Source organism: Lissotriton helveticus, chromosome 3_1 (assembly GCF_964261635.1).
Source record: "Lissotriton helveticus chromosome 3_1, aLisHel1.1, whole genome shotgun sequence".
Taxonomy (NCBI): domain Eukaryota; kingdom Metazoa; phylum Chordata; class Amphibia; order Caudata; family Salamandridae; genus Lissotriton; species Lissotriton helveticus.
Window position 1 is genome coordinate 1976369362 of NC_136061.1, and position 23239 is coordinate 1976392600.

The window sequence follows — 23239 nt, forward strand, 5'->3', positions numbered from 1 at the left end:
GCTCTGATACCTGATATCTTTGGGTCTAGTTTGCGCTATGTAAAACTCTTTAAAAATAAATGGATATAACATTCTCAGAATTTAAGAAATTCTACACACTTTGCCTATTGAGCTTTAAAGGTAATGGAAGGTTGGGATTTTTAGCTGACTTTACAAATACAAAGAAAAGCTGTCTAGGTTGAGTGTTTGCAGTGATGGTTGGTGATATGTTATTTATGGCTTTTGCATTAAGTATGTGTCTTACATACATCAAGCCTCTCTATGCTTAATAAGATTAGTGAAGGGATGAATATCTCCTCAACTTCACTGTAACTCTTAGAGGCTTTCTTTCTTTCTATAGTGCCACAGAGAGCTTTGGAGCAGATGACTCTGATCTCTTTTTTCCATTTATTTCAAAACCAAGTTATCCAAGTGCATTTATGCACTTGTTAAGGTCAGCAGTGGTGGCATGAACATAGTGAAAGTGCAAAATACAGGAGAAGATTTTTTGCAAATTTTATACAGATTTAAGGATTATTTTTATGAAGCCTTTAACGAAATCGTACAATTTTAGACAATGCATATCAGCCTACTTATTTTTACAATTGATCCCGGACTTGTTTACATGTGTGGTAGTGGCGAGATTTTTTATGTCTGTCATCACTAGAAGGAAGTTTATAACTGCTGCACCCTAAATCTGTAAATGTGTTTATTGCATTTGTTTTTAACGAATTGATTAACGTATTCCTTTTTTTAAATTTGTATTGAATGTAAGCTTTTATGATTCTTTGTCTGAATCAAATACATTTGAATTGATTGATATCAAAGCCGTGAGTACCAAGGTACAGATGTCCCTATTTTTTGGTGTCATAAACATATGTTATGTTCTTTTTAATTTGACTGCATGTTTTAGCTTGCATAAAAAAAGAGTATTGAAAATGATGAGACCTGTCAACAAGGATTTGGTTATCAATACAGAGAAGGGCATTTAAAGTTTGGCAGAGCAGATGAACTGCCATTAATTAATGTCCCATGTGCCTTGCTAAACTCACACTTCCCTTGCCACATTTGGACATTGGGAACCAATGGGTTTACATCGACAGAACCTAAGCCAGCTCTTTGGTAGAGGGCCGTCCTTAACTCATAACTGCACAAAATGGAAGACACAGTGGATTCCCTTCCACTCCCCAATGTCTGTGCAACCTGCAAATACAAATTTTCCCACCTGTAAGACATGCCTTATCACACAACATTCTAATGATTCGACCTGACATCGGGCAGTGTACAAGTGAACACAGCACAGGCACGAACACCGCAATAATGTCTAATAAATGCCAGACCAGCCAGCCAGCCATCAGGCATGCACAAGACATAAACAAGCTCATTATAGATAACAATCTAGATGGCATACTCATCAATGAAACCTGGTCCTGTCATGATTCACTTCCTGCTCTCTTGTCCACACTACCAAGGGACCCACTTGGGGGACTTTCCAGTGTTCAAAAAAGCTTTCCTGCTTTCAATGTCTGTATACACTGACTTCCAGCCTTTTGGACTTTATCCTGGAATTTGTATTCATTCGAGAACCATGATGGGTTTGGCGGAAGCCAGTCTGCTGTTGCTAAAAACTCCAATACCTAGAGTTCCATGCTCACTACTTCATCCCCTCCCATGCAGACCAAGGATGGGTAGAGGAATTCAGCACACCTGTGTCTGTCAGGTGCTAGCCTGTTCACACCTGAGGCATGTGATCACAGTGAGCCCCAATTTCCTTCAATCCAGTCTTGGTCATTGTAGCAGTGTTTCAGTGTGACTAATACCTTGTTTCTAGAGTACCTGAGTTATTGTTAATCTTGGTTTCCTGACTATTCCTGAATCCTGAGCTGTAGGTAAACCATTGTTCCTTGAACTAGCTCAGCCTGCAGTTCTTCCTTAATTTCTGAGTCTTGAGCTAGCAATATTTTAGTGCATCTCTGTTACTGGAACTTACATTACCTGCAATGCTCCCTTGATTCCTGAGCCAGCACTATTTCATTGTGTCCTTGATCCTTGAACTTTCACTCCTTCTGTATTTACCTTTCTACCTTTTCCGGTGCTTGCTTTCTTCCCATTTACCTAGTTCCATTTTCTAGCTTGCTACCTTCATGCTCCTGCTGTCTTAGCTTTCAGTTCCCCTAGTGTGGTTTGTAACTTATTTTTGTCAAGTATGCCTTTGTTTTATCTTTTTGTTAAGTACTTCTCCATGCTAGCTCCTTGTCTATTGTGGCTGTGTATTTTAGCTCTACACCCTTGCTGTTACTGCCTTGTGTTTTCCCGTTTGATCACCAAGATTCGTGGACACAGATGGTAATTTAGGTGGTGTTTCTTGTCAACTGTAAGTACTGTCTTTGAGTTACTTTTGTAACATAATTATAGGTATCAGGTCCACAAACCTTGCCTTTGCATGTATCTCTTATATGTGGGTATTAGATTCTACCGGGCAGCACTATGTCTATACAAAGGATTCTGGGGGTAACACCAGAAACAAGCTAAGCTGCAGAGGAAAGACATCTTTTTTACAGTGAATATTAAGTGATGCCAATAATATAAGAAGGGCCAGGGTAGAAGTGATGCCCATTCCACCATCCTGCACCATGGCATTGTTAGTTACCCTCCAAACTGATACCGCACTTAGTAGATTTCCGTATCAATTGTCACGGGTCAAGAGAGGGAGAAGTCCCCAAAACAGTCAACATGATCAATGGAAGCAAGTGTTAGCCAGAATCATCTGGTTTTCTCTTCCCTTAAACCTAAGAAAATATAAAGAAAATTTCTCATGGAAGATGCATAGGTTTTTTTTGGAAGAGATGTTTCATAGAGTTCAGTTTTTAATGAACTAGCCCAAATGATATTTCTTATATAGTTTCTGAATCGAGAAGTCCATGTAAAATATGGTGTCCAAGATTTGCTAATGGATGGAAACGACTTCTGCTGAGAGAAGCCTCCAATTAAATGATTGTGCAGTTATTAATAAACATGAATACCCTGTAAGCAAGGACTGAACAACACAATAGCCAGGCATGTGCTCAACACAACTGTGATACAAAAGGGGGTGGTGATGGACGAAGCATCTGAACCAATCAAACACTCACACCCAGTCAAAAGATCTGGGTTTGATCCATCACCGTTCTTTAGCCCACTCTGCCACCCCAGTTCAGACATGGCTATATGCAAATCTGTCTGACCCTGTGCCTCATGGGAACAGTCCAGCCCGAGCTGCCAAGCCATGCCTTCCCTGGACTGGAAACAAGCTTCCGAGGACTGGTTTCTGGCATTATAGCCGTCTTCAGCCCAGCTTGCTTGAATCCAGTGGCAAAGTGAGCAAGGGACTCACGTCTGAGCATACCCTGCCACACTTATGGCGGCCAAAGCGGTACAAAAGGGGGTGGTGATGGACGAAGCATTTGAACCAATCAAACACTTACACCCAGTCAAAAGATCTGGGTTTGATCCATCACCGTTCTTTAGCCCACTCTGCCACCCCAGTTCAGACATGGCTATATGCAAATCAGTCTGACCCTGTGCCTCGTGGGAACAGTCCAGCCCGAACTGCCAAGCCATGCCTTCCCTGGACCGGAAACAAGCTTCCGAGAACCGGTTTCTGGCATTACAGCCGTCTTCAGCCCAGCTTGCTTGAATCCAGTGGCAAAGTGAGCAAGGGACTCACGTCTGAGCATACCCTGCCACACTTATGGCGGCCAAAGCGGTACAAAAGGGGGTGGTGATGGACGAAGCATCTGAACCAATCAAACACTCACACCCAGTCAAAAGATCTGGGTTTGATCCATCACCGTTCTTTAGCCCACTCTGCCACCCCATTTCAGACATGGCTATATGCAAATCAGTCTGACCCTGTGCCTCATGGGAACAGTCCAGCCCGAACTGCCAAGCCATGCCTTCCCTGGACCGGAAACAAGCTTCCGAGGACCGGTTTCTGGCATTACAGCAGTCTTCAGCCCAGCTTGCTTGAATCCAGTGGCAAAGTGAGCAAGGGACTCACGTCTGAGCATACAACACAACTGTGAGGCATTAAGTCCAAAGAGAAGGGTCTGCTAATAGTAGAGTTTAATCCTCAGCAAAGTTCTCTGGTAGATTCTATATCCAGGTACTGATACAGAAGTATGTGCCCTGTAATTCCAGTGATAAAAGCTACAGCAGGAACATTGGATGTGACACAGGAGTTTTTGTAAGTCATAGAGGTCCTCTATGCTCATCTGTGAATGTACTTCCACTTAATCTCCTGCCAGGGAACAGGCACCTGTATACCCACTAAAATGTGCCATCATTTGCCGCCTTGTTTGAGCGGCTGCAATGCTTACAATCTCTGAGTGGTTTATAAAACCTTATAATGAGGATGCAATCTCATAATCCCTTGAGTTTTAAAACTACACACTTTGATGAATCTGTAGTGTGCACTCTTCAATTTCAAGAGTCGAAGAGATCCCAGGTTCCTGACCTGATCACTAAACCCATTATATTACATTGCATTATATCATTCGTATTGCATTTGCGGACCCTATAAAGGGTGCTGAAGCACTTGTCCATGTGGGTAGCATGATACACTATAATGGGCATGTAGTTGGAAGAGTGCTGTTATTGCTTTGAGCCTGTGTGGGAAGCGTTTCCATATTGTGAGTCGTGCCCAAAGAGCAGCCATTATCTTAAGGAATGCAGTGCTAAGCAGTTTGATGGATGAGGAAGTGTGAGATTGATGCACATTTTTATGACTTATTTCTGCTGGCAGCTCATGTTAGCTCTTCAGGTCCCTTTATTTAATTTGTAGTTTTATCTTCTCAATCAGATTTATATGCTGGCTGTTGCAGGAGGTTTTCCAACCAGATCTGAGGGTGCTGGCAGAGGTAAGATGTGACTAAAGATTGAGGAGGATGGGAGATCTGCTTGGATAGATTGTATTACAGTTCTTTATATAATTGTCATTATCAGTAGTCAATTGAAGAGATTTCCTAAGATGGACTGTTATTGTCATCCTTTTTGTAATTAAAGGATGTCAGTCCTCAAAGTATGTGACTATGTCAGACATGCAGGTTGGACTATGTTACCAGCAAGGTGGAACAGATCTCTTTGGTCTTGGCAGACCTATCAAGGTTAGTATTGAGTGGTTATTTAAGTTACTGCTATCTGGGGGGCATGGCCAACTGCCGAACATGGCGGTCACCTTCTAAAGGAGCTCCGGACCCGTGCTGTGAATATCCTGAAGAGCCGCCATATCCCGTGGTCTCTGCCGCCCTTTGAGTCAGTGGCCAGCAGCAGCTACCTGGCGCTGCCCGACGTGGCACTTTTGGGTTCCCGGTGCGGTCTGGTCTAGGGATCGGACGGACCGTACTGATTGTGGCCTGCAGAACACCGTGCGGCCTAGGGCGGCCTGGCCGGCGGAGGTGAGGAGACCCAGCTGGGATAGGATACCGCCGCAAGCTACGGAGCGGCTCGGCGGCTGGGGACCTCGCGTGATGCCACAGTGATCGAACGGCGCCGCACACAGCTGCTGTAAGGAAGATTTCGGCGGGACGCACCCGGTGTGGCTCAGACAGACTGGTCTAGAGTGAGGGCCCCGGGGCGCGTCATTGCAAGCACCGAGGATTGGGACTACGCGGGGCTCTGTAGCTGCGAGTGGGGGGCACCACCAGAATCCGGTGACAGAGACCCAGCGGTGTGGTGCAGACCCTTTTTCCCCCCCACCCCGAGAAAGTGCTGCCGCCGGAGGACCGCATGGGCGCAGGTGTCAGCGCATGGAGTGACTGACGCCATGATCAGCGAGGTGAAACTGCCAAACAGGGGAGGTGTGGACAGACGGAGCATCAGCACTGGAGTTGGGGTGCCCTGCTGTAGGGACTTTTTTTGAGGTGCTGCTGTGGTGTATGGGGTCTGGGATCTCCCCCCCCCCCTCATTTGCTCCCTTATAGATAGCCTGGAACTGTATGCCTGGTCGGTCCTGTGGTGATAGGAGACTGGTGTTTATGCTACGGAGCAGGGAGGTGCGGACCGGAGGCCTACGGTCCAGGGTGGAGTGAAGTTCTACCACGGTATACGCTGTGTGCTGACAGAGGGGAGTATTGTACAGAGGAAGTGGTCAGGTCTGGTGCGAGCATGCCATGATGTTGGTGGGGAGTGCTACCTGGTCAGGTCGCCCCCACTGTCCAGAACAGGGCGACTGCATACGCTGAGATGGGGCGAGTGAAGGGCAAACAACATGACACTGAGGCTGGAATGGATTGCGTCCCTGACACTGTGATGACGTCGGATGGCTCCCAGCAGCGCTTCGTCTACTAGCGTAGCGTGGGCGACGAACAAGCTGGATCTGATTTTACAGGAAGTGTGTGACTCTAGGAAATCCATAGAGCTCAAATAGGTACGCTTACATCTGGTCTGTCACTGCTCCGGGCGGATCACGCCAAGCTTGCAGACAAGGTAAAGGAGCCTGCAGTGGAACTCAAAGTCTTATCCCCTCAGCAAAACCAAAACACTGCTGATATTAAACAACTCCAATCCCAAGTAGCCACCCTCATGGACCGAGTTGAGGATCCGGAAGGGAGAGCACGGAGGAATAACATCCGTGTGATAGGCCTGCCGGAGAGAAGTGAAGGGGCGGACGTGGCCCGATACATGGAGGGTTGGCTCAGGGACCATGTGCTTTCAGAGGACCTTTCTGATCACTTCTGCATTAAACGGGCGCAGAGGATCCCCACGGGCCGTCCGAAGCCGGGAGCCCCGCCGAGGCCACTCATAATTAAGCTGCTTAACTACAGGGACCGGGACGTGCTGCTGCAGAAGTCAAGGGAAATACCGCAAATTAACTTTGAAAACACCAAAGTCTTGTCGTACCCGGATTACACGCTTCTAGTACAGAAACCGTGCTCCTCCTACAAGAAGAAACTACGAGACCTGAACTTGCAATACGCCCTCCTCTTCCCAGCGCGGTTGAGGGTTATCCATGAATGGAAAACATATTTCTTTGAAAGCCCAGGAGACATGGAGGAATGGTTGGAGGGAATGGAGCTGGGGAGGCAATCACTGGCTAACTCTCAGTCCTCGACAGCCACGAGGCAAGGGGGCCGTGCGGCAGGACGCCGAGCTTTCAGGCGACTACGCAAAAGGAATACACAACTCCGTCCCATGACCCAACAGGTGCGATGCGACAGGGAGACGGCGATTCTAGCGGTCTCCTCCTTCCGTACCACAGCACAGATCGGTGACCAGACTACATCTGAAGTGGACACCCAGAAATCGGACTTGGAGGGAAGTGTGGCCCTGTTCCCCTCGGTGACCCCACAGACTGCGGACGGACTGATTCCCTAAAGAGAATGGACAGTACTATGAACTCGCAACTGAACAGTAATGTATACTGCTGCGCTATTCACTCCATCATATTTGCTATTCAGGCATTGTACCAATTGTAATTAAGGCCCGGGGGCTGGTTGAAAAACAAGATAACTCAAAGTTGAGGGTTGCGCTGCAGGGGTAGGTTTGGCCACGTACCCCAGTATGCGAACGCTTTGCATAAAAGTTACACAGGTTCCTAAGTTTCCTGTTTTGTTGGGTGGTCAGGTATAGTTCTACGACCGGACCGAGTATTGGGGATTGTTGGGGAGGGTAATGGTCCTGTGGGGTGCACTCTCTTGCGCTGGCAAGGCATTACATTAGACTCGCTGCCTACATGGTAGCCACATCCAGTCACATGTTGCACATACAGAATAAATTTACCATAATAACATGGAATCTTAGGGGCCTGGGGTCAGCTCAGAAGAGGCACAGAATACATGAGCAGTTGTTGAGACGCAAGGCGCAGATAGTGTACCTGCAAGAGTCCCACTTGATTGAGTCGGAAGTAGGGAAGCTGAGTAAAGAAATGGAGGGGGCAGGTGTTCTCCACTATGTATTCGGGGTTTGAGCGAGGCGCCACCATATGGATCAGGTACGGTGTGCCATTTATGTTGGCGCAACAGAGAGTAGACCAACAGGGAAGGTACGTCATGGTCAGGGGCACCATGGATGGCCAAATGGTAGTACTGGGCTCAATATATGCGCCCAACTCGAAGTAAGACATGTTCCTAAGTAAGTTGTCGACTGCACTGGTGGGATGGGAGAATTACCCACGGATTATAGGTGGGGATTGTAATGCTGTAATGGATGTACTGCTGGATAGATCGCAACCTCCCCTGCATGGGACGGGCATATGTAAACAGGTGAAGGCATTGAGTGAATGGGCGGAGGGCTGGCGGCTCGGCTATGTGACGTGTAAAGGATGAGGCACCCGACCCACGGGGTATACTCTTTCTACTCACCAGTACACATGTTGCACAAACAAATTGACAGGATGTACTGCTCCAACACCATTGCAATGCAGGCACTGACCACCACATATCTAGCAAAGACCTTCTCGGACCATAGTCCCTTAGAAGTGGTGATGTGGTGGGGCAGGGTGCCCACCCCTGTGCCAACAGGCGGTTATGGCCTCAGATGCTGGAGGACTCAGTGTTCCGCACTGCCATGTCAGACACCATTCAGCAGTATTTTGCAGACAACAGTAACACAGCGTCTACCAGGCTGATAGAATGGGACGCTTTTAAAACAGTAATACGTGGGAAAGCCATCGGGGCGACGGTAGGGGCTAGATAAGAACTCCATAGGTCACTGATAGACTTAGGGGGGAAGCTGAGTAGGTTGGAGTAGGAAGTTGTGATGAACGTGGACAAGCGAGCCCTCTTGAAGGAAGCTAGACTTAGACATGTCGAACTTTTGGAGTCCCTCCGAGTTGTAGACTACCAAAGATACACTCAGATGTCCCACACAGAGGCGGACAAGGCGGGACGTTACTGGCAAAATTACTGAGGGACGACCCCCCCAATATGGTGATTAATGAGGTTGTTGATATCACGGGAGGCGTAGCGACCACTCAGGGAGAAATTAATGAGGCCTTCGGGTGATATTATGCTAGCCTCTATGGTGCGCCAGAGGAGGAGGTAGGTACGGAGGTAGATGAGTTTTTATCCACAGTTCAATGCCCCCAACTTACGATGGATGCCCGGAAAGACCTGTAGGGCCCAATCACGCAATCCGAAATTAGGGTTGTCATTAAGGGCCTTCCCCGTAACAAAACCCCTGGGTTAGACGACTTACCAGCTGAGTTTTATACCTCCTACGCGGATCTACTTGTACCGCAGTTGGAGATCCTATATAAAGAAGCAATGAAGGAGGGATCATTGCCCCTCACTACAGCGCAGGCGCTGGTGGTGTCACTCCCGAAGCCGGGCAGGGACCCCACAGATATGGATAGCTACCGGCCCCTATCATTGTTGGCGACAAAGTACAAGATACTTAGCAAAGTTCTGGCCACCAGACTCCAGCCCACACTACACAAATTGATTCATATCGACCAGACGGGCTTTTTACCAGCACGCAGTACGTCCCTGAACACAAGAAAGCTACACCACCTTCTTGCAGTGGCCCCGAATGGAGTGGACTTTGCGGGCTGTATCCCGTTAGATATGTGACAAGCGTTCGACTCGATTTGGTTGGACTATTTATGTAGGGCACTAGCGAGCTTTGGACTGCCGGAGGAGTACATTGCCTGGATCCGACTTTTATATCAAGCTCCCACGGCTAGAGCAAGGACGGGAGGGCATATCTTGGCAGAATATAAGACATGTAGGGGCATGAGAAAGGGGTGCCCGCTCTCGCTGCTTATTTTTATATTAGCTCTTGAGCCCTTGGCATTAAAGATTAGGGCGGAACTGCTTGACATGGGGATCACAGTGGGTGCTACTATGCATTTGTTGTCGGCGTATGCCGATTATATCAGTTTATATCTCCACGCCCCCGTGGACGCTATGGCCATGTTATTTGCCTCCTTTGAACGACTGTCCGGTCTCGCTATTAACCCGGCGAAAACAACAGTTTTTTTCTTTAAAGAACAGGTGCCTCTGCAGGATTTTCAATTTGGAACGCTGAGCTTTAAGATTGCCCCCCATATGTTCAAATACTTAGGCATCCACGTATATAGAGCTCAGGCGGATATGCTAGAGGGCAACCTGAATAAAGCGCTGAGAGCTATACGGTCCAGTGTCAACTTCTGGATATCCCTGCTGTTGTCGGTGGCAGGCAGGGCAGCGATCCCCAAAATGGTGGTCCTTCCACGTTTACTCTATTATTTCATGAACTTACCACTGCTGCTCCCGAGCACTACCTTTAAACAGATGACTACCTTGCTAGTTGAACTCATATGGGGCCCGGGTAGGCGGAGGATTAGCCTGAAGAAGTTACAGCGTGGCACGACTAGAGGGGGACTGGGAGTACCGGACCTTAGGGCATATTTTTATGCCTGTCAATTGCAATGGTTGTCCTATTGGACTGCAGGGCATAACTTGCAGGAGATTGGGATGTCCGAGCGAGATATCGACGCAGGGGCACTACACACCCTTTTATTGCCACATAGCAAGATACGGCGGGATCTTCCCCCTCTTCTATATACGGCGCTGTGATGCTGAAGGGTGGCGCTGCAGTACGCAGGGGCATCCCCAGCCTATGCCGGGAATATATCTTTGCTTGGCATTCCCCTACAGGGCGGATGCCTAACGACTCGCAGGCTCACGCCCTGTGCGGATGTGGCAGTCACTACAGTTGCAGACCTCTTTGGGGAGGGGACGTTGTTAGATCATGACAATTTTGTTTGGGGAACGGGAGCACCAGATCATTTGTACCTCTTACATGCCGCATTGTTACTATATGTGCGGAAGTACGTAAACTCGACAGGATGTACTCGACAACGAGACATCACTGCCCCAGATGCCAGCTAGAGGGAGCGGATCTAGCACATATGAGTTGGTCTTGCCCGCGACTCGGTGGTTATTGGGCCTTGATCAGGGGACCCACAACGGAAATCACCAACAGAGAGATAGATGGAACAATAGGGGGTTGTATCCTAGGACTACAAAAGGGGGCCTCGAAGTGCAAAGTGCAATATAGATTTGAGAATCTGGCGCGCCTACTGGCAGTGTGAGCGATCACCATGCGGTGGAAGTCCAAAATGCCACCCGCTATCCATGCATGGCACGGCGAACTGATTCGGTGGGGTGTAGCAGAGAGCGCTGCATTGAGACGAGAAGAGGCCAGAGGACTGCGTAAGACCCCGATTGCAATGGACTGGGGCATCATGTAAGAGACCTGTAGATCTCTGGACGTACCCCTAGACACTAACGTCAGTCATACCTAAGGTGATGAATAAATCTACGGGTTAGAGTGGCATGGCCCCGGACATTAGCAGAAGGGAGACAAATGTGTGGATAATGACTCAGCCAGTGCCGGCAATTGAATATTGACTGAACTTGGAGGGTAACCCTATGTACCTATGCAGGATCAGAGGGTGGGGGGTGGGTAATATACAGTTGTGGCGGTTTTAAGTATTTTATGTTCTGCCAAATCAGCATTAGAGAAGTATGCAAAGATGTGCGGTGATAGGGCACCCTGTTATCCTTTACCTGGCTCAACCGGGATTGAATAGTAGAGCAATTGGAAGAGGATGTTGCTGCCTGAAATATGTGACGGTATGCTCTTGACATGTAGAATAAGAACATTGGGATAGTGCACTGCATGTAAAATTATATGATAAACGTTATAAGGATATGCACTCATATTTTTGTATGCTGTGAAGAAAACAGAAAATCAATTAAAATATGTTTAAAAAAGAATAATAATAATAAGTTACTGCTATCTGGATCTATGCCATCCAGTTCCCAGCAAAGTTCCATAGGTCTTTTCATAGAGTATAAGCCAGTCCAGTGGACGAAGGGTCAGGCAAAGAATTTGTAAGTGACATATGGTGAAATTGATTACATTAAACAGATACTGGGGGAAGCATCAAGCCTACAGAAACTGACCCTCCGTCTAGGTAGCATAGACATTGTTTACTATGCCTGCTAAGGGCGTGTGGGGTGGCTAAGATTAGAATCCCAAAAATCATTAGGTATGTTGCAGTCCTTCAGGAGCAGAGTGGCAGTGAGTACTTCAAATATTTATTGTAGAGGCATATTTTATGGTTGGGATGGCACAGTTATTGTATTACATTTGTATGTCAAGGTGATTGAAAGGTTTCTGTCAGGTGCCTGTCCTCTTGGCATGGTTTGCTGGCTGGGACTGTACCCTAACTCTGGATAGTGCTTATACTGGTCGAAGGATTACCTTTCTGAGTTCTATTCCAGGGTCAGTGTAGATGTAATTTTCTAGGTAACAACTATGCTTCCAGCTCTCTTCTGCATTGTAAATGGTTCCTCGTTGCTTCAAATCTTGGTTGGCAAGGAGTTCTGTGAATTCTCCAAGGGTGCAATTTAGGCCCATGTGGAGCGTTCAGCACCAGTCACAGCAATTAGTGGGGCACAGGATTGAAGGGTGCAGATGCTCATGTGCTTGCCTGCAATCGTTCTCTCTAATATTCCCCTGCATTACATGCTACTGCATGTTGAGTAGTCTTAGTAGAAGGTCGCATTTCTTGAGACTCAATTCACAGCTAAAAACAAAGAGGTCAGCAACTGCTTAAAACATTGCTTGCAGGCACTGTACATATACAGACTGCTACATCAGTTTCAAATAGATGTCGTCAGCAGGTGATAATGATACCCTAAGATAGAAACTAGCAATCAAAATGTGATCATTTGTGATGTGAAGGAGCAGCTAATCTAACAACCAGCACTATTGTTGTCTCATATCCACACTCTTTTAAAGGTGCTTCCTAAACAGTGCTGCAAAATAGTGGGGAAGCCAAGTTACAAGCAAAACAAAACTAATTGCTGTTTTACCTAAGTGTGAACACAAAAGCAGGAAGCCTGTGCGGTAGTAAATTTGCGTACCTCAAAGCCCGCTGCATTCACCATAACATCGATAAACAGCGCATCTTACTTTGCTAAGCTGTACACACTAGCACAGAGGGGCTAGGTGCTACAGGAAGGTAGAACAGAGGCTCTTTAGCAAGTATGTCAGCTTTTTTGATGCTGTATATGAAGCCTATTTTTCAAAGGTAGACACACCTGATTTTCTTTTGCCTGGATAGTAGATTAAACTTGTTTGTTGCTGACTATTCATTACGCTCAAGCACCTTGACAGTGTGCCGACTACTTCACAATGATTACTGCCTTATGCCCTGTGATTTGCCAGATGGCAAAACAAACCTGCGATTCTTTGAAAATCTGTGGGATATGTCAGACTTGTTTGATAATGTCTCTTTTAAAGTGAAATCCCTTCTAGATTATGAAAAGATTCTCAATTTTGACAGGGAACAATTTGAAGCTAAAATGCTGGACTTCACAGAGCTTGTGCAGAGTCGCTGCTTCAGCATGCCCCTTGCTCTATGGGAATCCTTCGACATAAAGGTGTGATCACTGAGAATACTTTTCTTCTACAATTGCCTATTTAAAACGTGTTCATGGAGGAAGGTTCCGCTTTGTGGTGGTCCTTATAAATACCTTACAAATAATGCGCTCATGCTGGACATCCACCAAGTGCACTATCGTGAGCCTGGGATGACGCCTGCGCAAAATACCAGGAAGTGACAAATAAGAAACTATTTTGGAAAATACATGAAAAGTAATTATAGGTTATTTCATTACGAAAATTGGGTAATCCATGTATGGCCTCCTTCTTGGAGGTGATAACCAATATGGAAAATTGTAAACATAAGTACTTTTCAGCTTCTGGGGTCTGATAGACCAAAACACACACTTTGTCAGCTTCCATTGTGATGAAACTTAAGTTATCGCCTGCCAGACATACCAGTAAGTACAGAAAGATACCTGTGTAATAGCCCTGCAACTCCAGCTAAGTAAGACAACTCCTCTTACCAGCTGCTAGAACATGCATCAATCTTGTAATGGGTCTGGAAGATGTTCTTCAAAATCTGCTCCTTCACTCCAGTGTGTAGCCTATAATCAGCATGCACATTCCTTCTTGAAGTTGGTTATCTTTTTAAATGTATTTTTTCAAAATAATTTCCACTGTGAAGGTGATGACACCAGCAAATCAAAGGCCAATATCAGACTCTGAGCAGTGAACTGAGCGAGCACGTTGGTAATAGAAGAGAGTCTATCCATTGATAATATGAGAGCTATGACATATGTAACTTTTGATCATTCCTACATGTGTTTCTCTTTTATAACCACCCAGAATTGTGCAGCATATGCTAGCCTCACACACAGCAATGGATCAGCAGGATGTATAGGAGTTCTGCCACAGCCAGACTTCTACCCTCTGGATGGAAAGGCATGGATTATATTTACAGACCTGGAAGTGGATCACAAATTGCAGAGAGGCCTGCTACGCCATAAGAAATCAACAAATGTTTGAGTCAACTAAACCCTTCTTTTGCTTCATTGTCATAGCTTAGAAAGGAGCATGTTTTGCTCACATATTTTCCCAATATGGGTAAACACAGACTACGATGAAGAGCATATTTTGGAAGATAGAGGACACATAGGCTAAAGCCAGACATCAGGTCGACAGAATACGGCCAACAGCTTATCCAGATTTAGCCTGGGTGAGGATTCCAAGGAGTAGTACTGAGAGAATCTGTAAGAGTAAGTATGTTTGCTGACCCTGCATATCTTGCAAACATGCTTCCTAAGACACACAGCCTTTGCTCTAATTGAACAAGAATGAATAAGCTGTAGCAGAGGAACCCTCGTTATTTTAGAATGCCACAAAAAGGAAAGAAATAGTTGAATTGTGTAGTGAATTCAATGTTTGAAATCTGTCTTATGGGAGGATGCCCAAGGATGAAGGCAGACTGCCTCTATTTTAATTAATGGGCAATGTAATGAAAGTTGAGAACTCAACGCTAAAGTGGACTAACACTAGTTGGATTATGGCATCAAAAGGAGGAATTCTCTGTCCAGGCTAATGCCATTTTTTGTTTACATCAGCAACAACTGACAAATCTGGAAAGTGGAAGGGCGCTGGAAGCAGTCACTATGACTGCTAGAAGGCCCAGGTTAATATCTCACTATAGGGCATTAGACAATTAAAACAAAAGGCTCTGTGGCGGCCATATGACTATGGCAGATGGATGTTTTTAGGGAGTTCACCTTTAAAGATCTACACCTTCAGACAAGGTTGCAGCACCTGTTATCAGTTTGTTTACCAAGGAATCCAGATTGAAGACTGAGTCCAGGACTAGCAAAAAGAAAAAAAATACTTTGTGAAGAGGATGGTCTCTCATTAACCATAAATAGTCTGGTGGCAAAGATAAACAACCACCATAGCCAGGATTTTTGTAAGTACCATTGGGAAGCATTCACATTAAAGGGACTTGAACTGGTAACACTTACCCCAGATACTCACAATTGCAATATTACCACCATTAAACCTTTAATGCTCTAGTACGTGATAGGTTACTTTCATTCTGGGGTGGGATGGCCTGGATAATAATGATTTCGGTGGAGATTAAGTCTTACAAGTCATATCCCAAAGGTTGACCAATCAGCTAGTTCTGGAACAAGGCCCTGCTTCAGTATGCTCCAAGGTAGCTCTTGAGCAATCTGTCAGCTGCTCCCAGAAGGCTGCAGGATTTATCTGTCATCACCCAAATGTGCCACAAAATTTAACAAACAAATTGCCTTGAGACGCGACTGTAAAAGACTGAAGTTTAGCTGATCATCAATGAACTAGAAAATCGAAAAATAAAAATTGAATGTATTGATGCTTATCTAATAAATAAAGAATATGAGATAGCAAAGAATGCATCAACAAGCCAATAATGCAGTTGAGCACATAAATAAAAATGCAGTGGAATTAAAATTTATACGGAACAGGTCGTACCGTGGAAGACCTACAGGACAGGGAATATAGATAAACTGGGAGCCTAAATGCACATTCATCTCCGTCATTCTCAGCTAAGAGATTTTCTTACTCCAGCCATGAGTTTGCTCTTGAAGTTGTACCCACAGACCATATAATATCAGCTGAAAGTATAATATCAGCTGAAAGTATTTTCCTTCTCTTGATTCAGTTCAATTCAGAAAACAAGCAGCTTCCTAACAATGCCTCAAATATAGTCCTCTTACGTTACCTTGCAGGGAAATCGGTCATAAACAGCTCTGGGACCAATTCTCGTAGTGGGACGGATATAGCAGGATGATTTGGGCATATCACGTAATCCAGTTCGACAGCATTAAGAACGCAGTCTTCCACGTTGAAGTAGTGCCCACATTCTGCCTTCCCATCAGCCTCCTTGTGCACAGTGTTTGTCGATGAACAGATGTGGCAGGGGATATATTGTTCCAGCAGCAGTGTACCATCACTTTCAGTTGCAGTAAGTGCTGTAAATACAGATAGATATATAGGTACATAGTAGATAATCATTTGTAATCAATATACCACAGCAGAGGAGTGCCTTATAAACAATCGATAGTTATGAGAAATAGTGTAGGTGAGCTCTGTGCAAAGCTATGAATTTAACAATAACACAGGGTTGTATGTCAGAAGCACGCCTCTGCTCAACCACGCGTGGCTCAACAATGCGGTCCCAACAACAAATGCATCTTATCTGCGTATTACTTTGCCATTTGAATTTCATTGTAAAGGCATGATTGGTAAAGGAATGCGTGGTAAAGGCGCATTCACTGTAAAACTGCCCACAGCCCTGAAAACATTTCATCCTCTCCACCCGGAGGCCTATATCTCGGCCCATATCTCCTAAAAATAACCCTGACCCCCGCCCAGAGCCCTAAATCTTTCCCCCTGTCCTATACACTACCACAACCATAGACCCCCCCCATCGGAGCCCTTACAAATTACCCCAACCAATGAAAACTACTCCGTCCCCTCCCCCCCACCCCCCACCCCCGAGCCCTAAAACCCGGACCCCACCCTTGAAAACAACCCCGTCCCCCCATCATGAGAACTAAATTCCTGATCCCCCTTGAGCCCTAAAACCAGCCCTAAGCCCTGAAAACTATTAATAAAGCCCCTGAAGACCCTGCCGCAGCCCAAGTCCAAATCCGGACTGCATCCTGGAGCCCTTCCTGTTCCTCTCCCCGCCCAACTGCACATCTAGACCACGCACAGCCTTAACCACGCATATGAGTGGTTAAGGCATATGCATGGTAAGGCAAGCGTGGTTCCACTTGTGGGGAAATGGCACACATGGCTCAGCCCGTGTTGTAAAGGCCGTTTCCCATGACACAGCCTACCTAAGCTTTTGATGGTATCTTAGTGATAATGTGGCACACAGAATGAATATGGTACTGATGCACAGTGTAGGAGTGATCAAAACGTTATATTTGACCATCCCAGTTTGGCAAACATTGTCATCTTATGAATTTTTGTGGCCCCAGCAAGTCATATTTTTGGGCCAGCTGTTTCGAATAACTTTGCATTTCATTACCCATTTTGTGCTATTTCAATGCTCCATGATGCCAAACAATATTGACTAACACATTAAGCATTCAGAAACGGGGTCCCACTAAAATATGTCGTGACCTGGTCCCAAACATTCTTACGGTAACACTCTGTAGAGGGTCAGAGGTAGGCAGTGAGATAGCGGTTCAAATAGAAAAATAGAGGTGATATAGGGAGGAAAATCTATCTTCCATGGGGCCCCTTGGAATTCCCCACTTTGCCCATGCTTCTCTGCAAGTGATTGACACAAATTTTCCAGTCTGGGGAAATGGTCAAGCCTTTCATACGAAACTCATGTGCAGTCAATTATTTTCTCTAATTAAAGGTGATAGAATACATACGTTTTGTGAGCTTAATCAACATTACCAAGTAAAGACGCCTATGGAGCAGATTAGGGGAGAGGATTACCATGTAGACCCTAAGAATGCTTTATGTGAATAATGTATAAAGGACGAAGAAATACTGCTAGCAGCCTTTAATAATAATATTATTTTCAAGGAGCTATCACCAAGAAGAAGCTTTGAACAGAAGCTTAAGTACTTGCCAAAAATGCTGGTTTATGATTATTTGGCAAATCAGCAATTCATACTTCTCTGTGACTTGTCATAGTTTCACAAGTTTTTACTGGAACTGCAAAGAGCAGCATATTAAAACCCAGGACGGAGTATAGAACTGACGTTTCCTGAAAAGTGATATCACACTGTATGTGTTCTTGGCCCAGGTGCTTGTTAGATGAATAGTCCATATATATATCTGAAAACCTAAGGGCACAACCTGAACTCTGGTGCAATGTGTTAACTCTCTTGAGGTTGTGAATTACCTGGGATTGGAAGCAGCACTCAACCCTGATAACCTAAGAACTGAACTATAGAAGATTCTAAAGAGTCTGTGACATTGAAAAAAGTCACCAGTTTGCATGGAAATCTAGTTATTTCTTCAGGACTGGGCGTTATTTTGGGTTTGTGAGATGGGAGCACCATCGTAAATCAGTGTGCCTCCGCCCTGCAAACTGGCAGTTTCTTCGGCTCTATGTAAAGCTGGTGGACATGCCAGGTGTACACTGGTGGACCCATGCTGGCTCTGCCAGGGTAAATCTGTGACCTGGAGGCCCATCTGACAAAGGGCGGCTAGCTCACAGTGACAGATGCCGCTGCCCAATGGAAGGCAGGGCGACCATCACTCGTTTCCCTTGCCAATGTCTACCATGCAATGCAGGGCAGACATAGGCAGGAAAAATCCCACACGGGCATGTAGAAAATTCCCTGCACATCAGCACCATTTGTTTTTTGTTTAGAGAAAACAAATTCCCACTTTTGGAGCTACTTTTCCTCTATACAAAACATTTGGCTGATAGAGTGCTTTAAACATGGTGCCCACTGGGCACACCTGCAGTGCTGTGCTGGCAGTTCCCTCCCTTCCCAGCAGAGATTCCCCTCAGGCCGGTGTGGACCTCTAAATAAGGCAGACAGTCTGTGACCCTCGACCGATCACCCGCCCATCTGCCAGGGTCTGATCTACCTCCTAACTTGTTATGAATAGTGTCCTATGATGCGTTTAGAAAAAAATCTGTGTGTACCCTTGATTAATGAGGAAATCTCAAATGATCTTTGCAGAGAATGATGGGCGTATATGAAGGATACTTGGTCTCTGTGAAAAACAGACGTTTAGTAAGTTCAGTGTGTAAACTATTCAATTCTTCCTGCATGAGTAATAACAATTAAGAAGGTGCCTTATAACAAACATGGCTTAGTTCACATAATGCAGAAGGCCGAGTGAGAGACTAAATAAACAAAGAATGATGCACCTTGCTATCAAAGAGGATGAAGTTATTTTTTTCTAAAAGAAAACACATCTCAAGATAAAGCACACAAAGTCATACTGCAGTGTATGACTAATTGTGCCTTTTTCGTGAGTTAGACTTCAACAACACAATCATAGCCATTTGTAAATAGTCAGAAACACTTCATATGAGAGGAGCACAAAACTGCTGAGGACTGCACATCTGTCCTGTGACAGGACATGATCCTCTTTGCAAAGTTAAAAAATTTCTCACAGCCATGAAAGGAATTCCAATGTACGTAACACTGCGGGCCTGATTCACACAGGTAAACTTACATTGTTGTGTAAGTGTGTAAGTTTATGATTTTTTGCAATTCTCAAATGTAGGAAAGTGCCAATTTTTTTAACATAGTCACCCCGCTTTTTTAAGTCTTGCATGCGCTGCTCTCGCCATGCAAGTGCCTTTTGGACAAAGATGGCTGCTCTCGCCATTCATCCAAACCTAAGAACATGAACGCGTACGAACGGACAATGGACATTCCGATGCCATCTTGTGCCAAGCATTCCATTGTCATGGCAACTAAGCTTCTTATCAGAAGCTTCGTCAGGCTGCCTTGGTTTTATAGCGCGAACTTCACCCGAAGGTATAGGGTATCAGAGCGCTTTACATGAAGACAGTTGCGCCACACAAGGACACATATTCTATTTTGCCTCCCTCTTTGAAGTCTGTTTGTAATTTAGTTTACAGGTAGCGGTACATGAGCCTATCTCCTCACTATACTAGGTTTAAAAGGCAGCCCTACCCTGGTGCCTTTAATGTCAAACACATAATAGCCCCATCCTGCACCACAGCCATCTCGGCGTGTTTCCACTGCAGCTGGCCGTGCTCTCAAGTGCTTCCCTGTCCAACACGCGTGCCTACTAAGACCCAAACTTAAGAGGTGCCTTTACATATATCACAATAGTCACGTGCTCCACTCGTCCCCTTTCCCATGAACCCACGGGGCCCTGTGCTTCATGAGCTCTCAACACCAGCAAAACCTCAACATACACCGCAGACATAATTTGTTAAGACAAGTCCCCTTAATGGTGATCTTAAGAAGGAGCACTCCTTGCTTTTCAAAAAGCAGACCTACCCGCCCAAAGACAAAACTGCACGCCAGGCACTGCAGGGTCCGTAGCAAGTGGAACACTCAGCAAGGCCCACTTTTGCTCTTCAACCATTTTCTTTGCAATTAAACATATGCGACTCTTCGTATATGATGCTATAACTTGCTATACGTTTTAGGCGCACGCTGGGCAAATTTGAACAACGTCCTTAAAATACTGCAGGTCTTCAGGGGTGGACACAAGACTGTAAAACACGTTTAGATCTGCCTCAGTCACATGATTTAGTTTCTGGTGCACCAACCTCGGACTACAATAACCCAAATAACTGCTCTTATTTACATAATGTACGTTTTGTTCCGGTGTCTGCGGTGTAGAACAGCTCTGTCAAATTCAGCATAACGGAGAGCAGATTTAATTAAAGATGTTTAATATCCGCAACTTTAAATAATTAAGAAAAATAAACCTTAAATTCACTCTCTTTCCCATGTAAGAGTAACCGCTCTCTTACCCTGTTCTCAATGATAGCTGGAGTTAAATCCCTCGCATCGCATGTAATCATGTGACGTACGGGAAAGTGACATCACCTAACAACACTGCCTGCACAGACTAGTGGGACGAAGGAAGGTTGGAGGGGGAAGCTTTGTGACTCTAATGGTCGCAGTTGTGAAAAATCTGAAAGTGCAAGAAAACAGTGGGAAGTTGAACTACTTTGTAAAAAACGGAGAAAATGAAAACAAGCATTAAAAATGCAATGGGTCTCGCATTTCATTAAGTTAAAGCCATTTTATTTTCTATACAATAACATTAGCAAAGCAAATGGCTTTAACTTAATCAAAGGTGAGACCTATTGCATTTCCAATGCTTGTTTTGCCTAGTATCTGACGCAGTTTTGACAGAAGTGCACTGGGTTTCTGCTAACCAGGTTCCCAGTGCCAGTGTTCTTTACCTAAAACAAGGCAACTGTGAAATTGTTCCCAACTGGGCAGACCTTTACCACCCCTCTAAGTCTATAGTAAATGGTATGCCTTGTACCTAGGGCAAGGGTACTAAAAATGATCTCTAAGGGCTGATGCATGTATTGTGATACCCTAATGGACACACCACCAAACTCATGCAGACCACCATTGCAGGGTGCACGAAATAGTGCAGACAAAAGTGAAAACACAACATGGCACACACCTTGTGTGCCATGCCCACAGACACTGCATGCAATATATGTAAGTCACCCCTACAGTAGGATGTACAGCCTTAAGGCAGGATGCATTATATTACATGTGACGACAGATCTGCATGAACAGATGTGCCCCTGTGCTGTCTAGTTCAATTGCTAAATAGTAAAAGTGAACAAGAACTCTATGCACTGGTCATTATGAATTCCCCAGCTACATGATGGCTTGACTGAAACCTATGGTGTTTGGTATCAGACACCTGGTCTTAAAAAATCCCTACTGATGCCAGTAGTGGATGTATTAAAACATGCACCCAGAGGGCACTTTAGAGGTCCCCCTGAAACCCTACTAACGTCATACTGTGCTGGCTGGCTGGCTGGTATCATGCTGGCTGGTATCATCCAGCCTGCCACCACAGACAGATTTCTGACCCCCTGCAGCAGGTGAGAGACATGCTCTTTGAGGCTAGAAACAATGCTTGCTCTGGAAGAAGGTGTTCACACCTCCTCCAGCAGTATGACTTGTGAATCTGCATACCAAGGCCAGAGACTTCAAAGCCCCAGCTGCCCTTGATATGCAACCAAGGCTTTCCCCAGACCTAGAAGATGCCACTCCATGCCCTGAGGCCCATTGGGCATCTAGACAGGTGAGCAATTAGCTATGCTAGGAGGCATGGTGCACTACCAGGCCAGTCGAACCCCAGGACCTTCCTGATGCGCTCCACGAAAGAAGGGTTCCACCATTTTGATGTTGGTAGAATAAGGAATTCTGGGATTGGGTTATGCCTGTTCTGCACAGGAAGTGGTCATATAGGAGGTGTAGTGACCCCAAGAGCAAGTAGCCCATTAGCTACTACCCTCCACTCCCCTTAAAGCCACTAAATTGAGAATTTAGGTGGCCCCGACACCAGGAACTCATATTCAACTGCTTGCCTACCTGCTCCTCTCCGACAATTGTGACAATCTGACTCGCCCTGCAGCTGTGCAGCCAACAAAAAAAGGCTCAGAAGGCCTCCACCACTTCACCAAGCCATCAGCATCTCCCTTGAAGTAGAGGAGTCACTTTCCTGCAGGCCTGGCGCAACAACCGGTTCACCGTTCTGCTGTTCACCAGGTCCACTAATGCAGCAGTCACCCAGGAAGAAGTTGCCGTGCTCCAGGAGGTTAGATACATCTCCCCATCAAGTGAAAAGTTGCCAGGACCAACTGGACCCGCAGTGCACCAATACCCGGGGTACTGGACCCCTTGCAGCAACTAGGGCTTGTTTGAGTCCAATCCAGACCCCATAACCGCAGAGACTGAGCAGTCAACAAAAGACATCAGCATCACAGAGGTCAGCACCAAGAGTGGCCCAGCTGTCCTTATTTGTCCGCCTTTGCAGGTCTGACCGAGATCCGTGGGTGCCTTTGAGTCACAAGAATCAACCGATCAAAACATTCTGCACCCAAGCTCCCCGGCCTGGGTCCAAGACAACCGGCGGTGCTCCCCTAATCCCAGGACCCCTACAAACCAAGCCCCTCCTTAGGGAGCTTCCGAACTTGTCCCCAAGTCCCCCTCTGCATTCTGTGTCTACGTAGCCCCCCTTCCTTGCCTATGGTGTAGCACACAAAGCTAGCAACACATCCAGAACTTCTGCACGTGGACACTCCAGGGCAGGTAACTGCATAACTGCTGGTGGTACTTGGGACCTTGGCCCACTAGCACTTTAAGTCCTAAAGGGGACCCCGAAGATTTCTTTGCAGACAACCAAATGCAGTATATGTTTT

At 45.8% G+C, this 23239-nt stretch overlaps 1 protein-coding gene across 2 annotated transcripts in view; it reads right to left on the reverse strand.

Annotated features, from left to right (window-relative positions):
- LRRK1 (leucine rich repeat kinase 1) overlaps window positions 1–23239 on the reverse strand; it is a 917814-nt gene that overhangs the window by 175371 nt on the left and 719204 nt on the right. For both annotated transcript variants that reach the window (XM_078683102.1, XM_078683103.1), the window contains exon 24: window positions 16085–16334. In XM_078683102.1, coding sequence (XP_078539228.1) covers window positions 16085–16334 — 250 coding nt within the window. The remainder of the gene's footprint in view (window positions 1–16084; window positions 16335–23239) is intronic.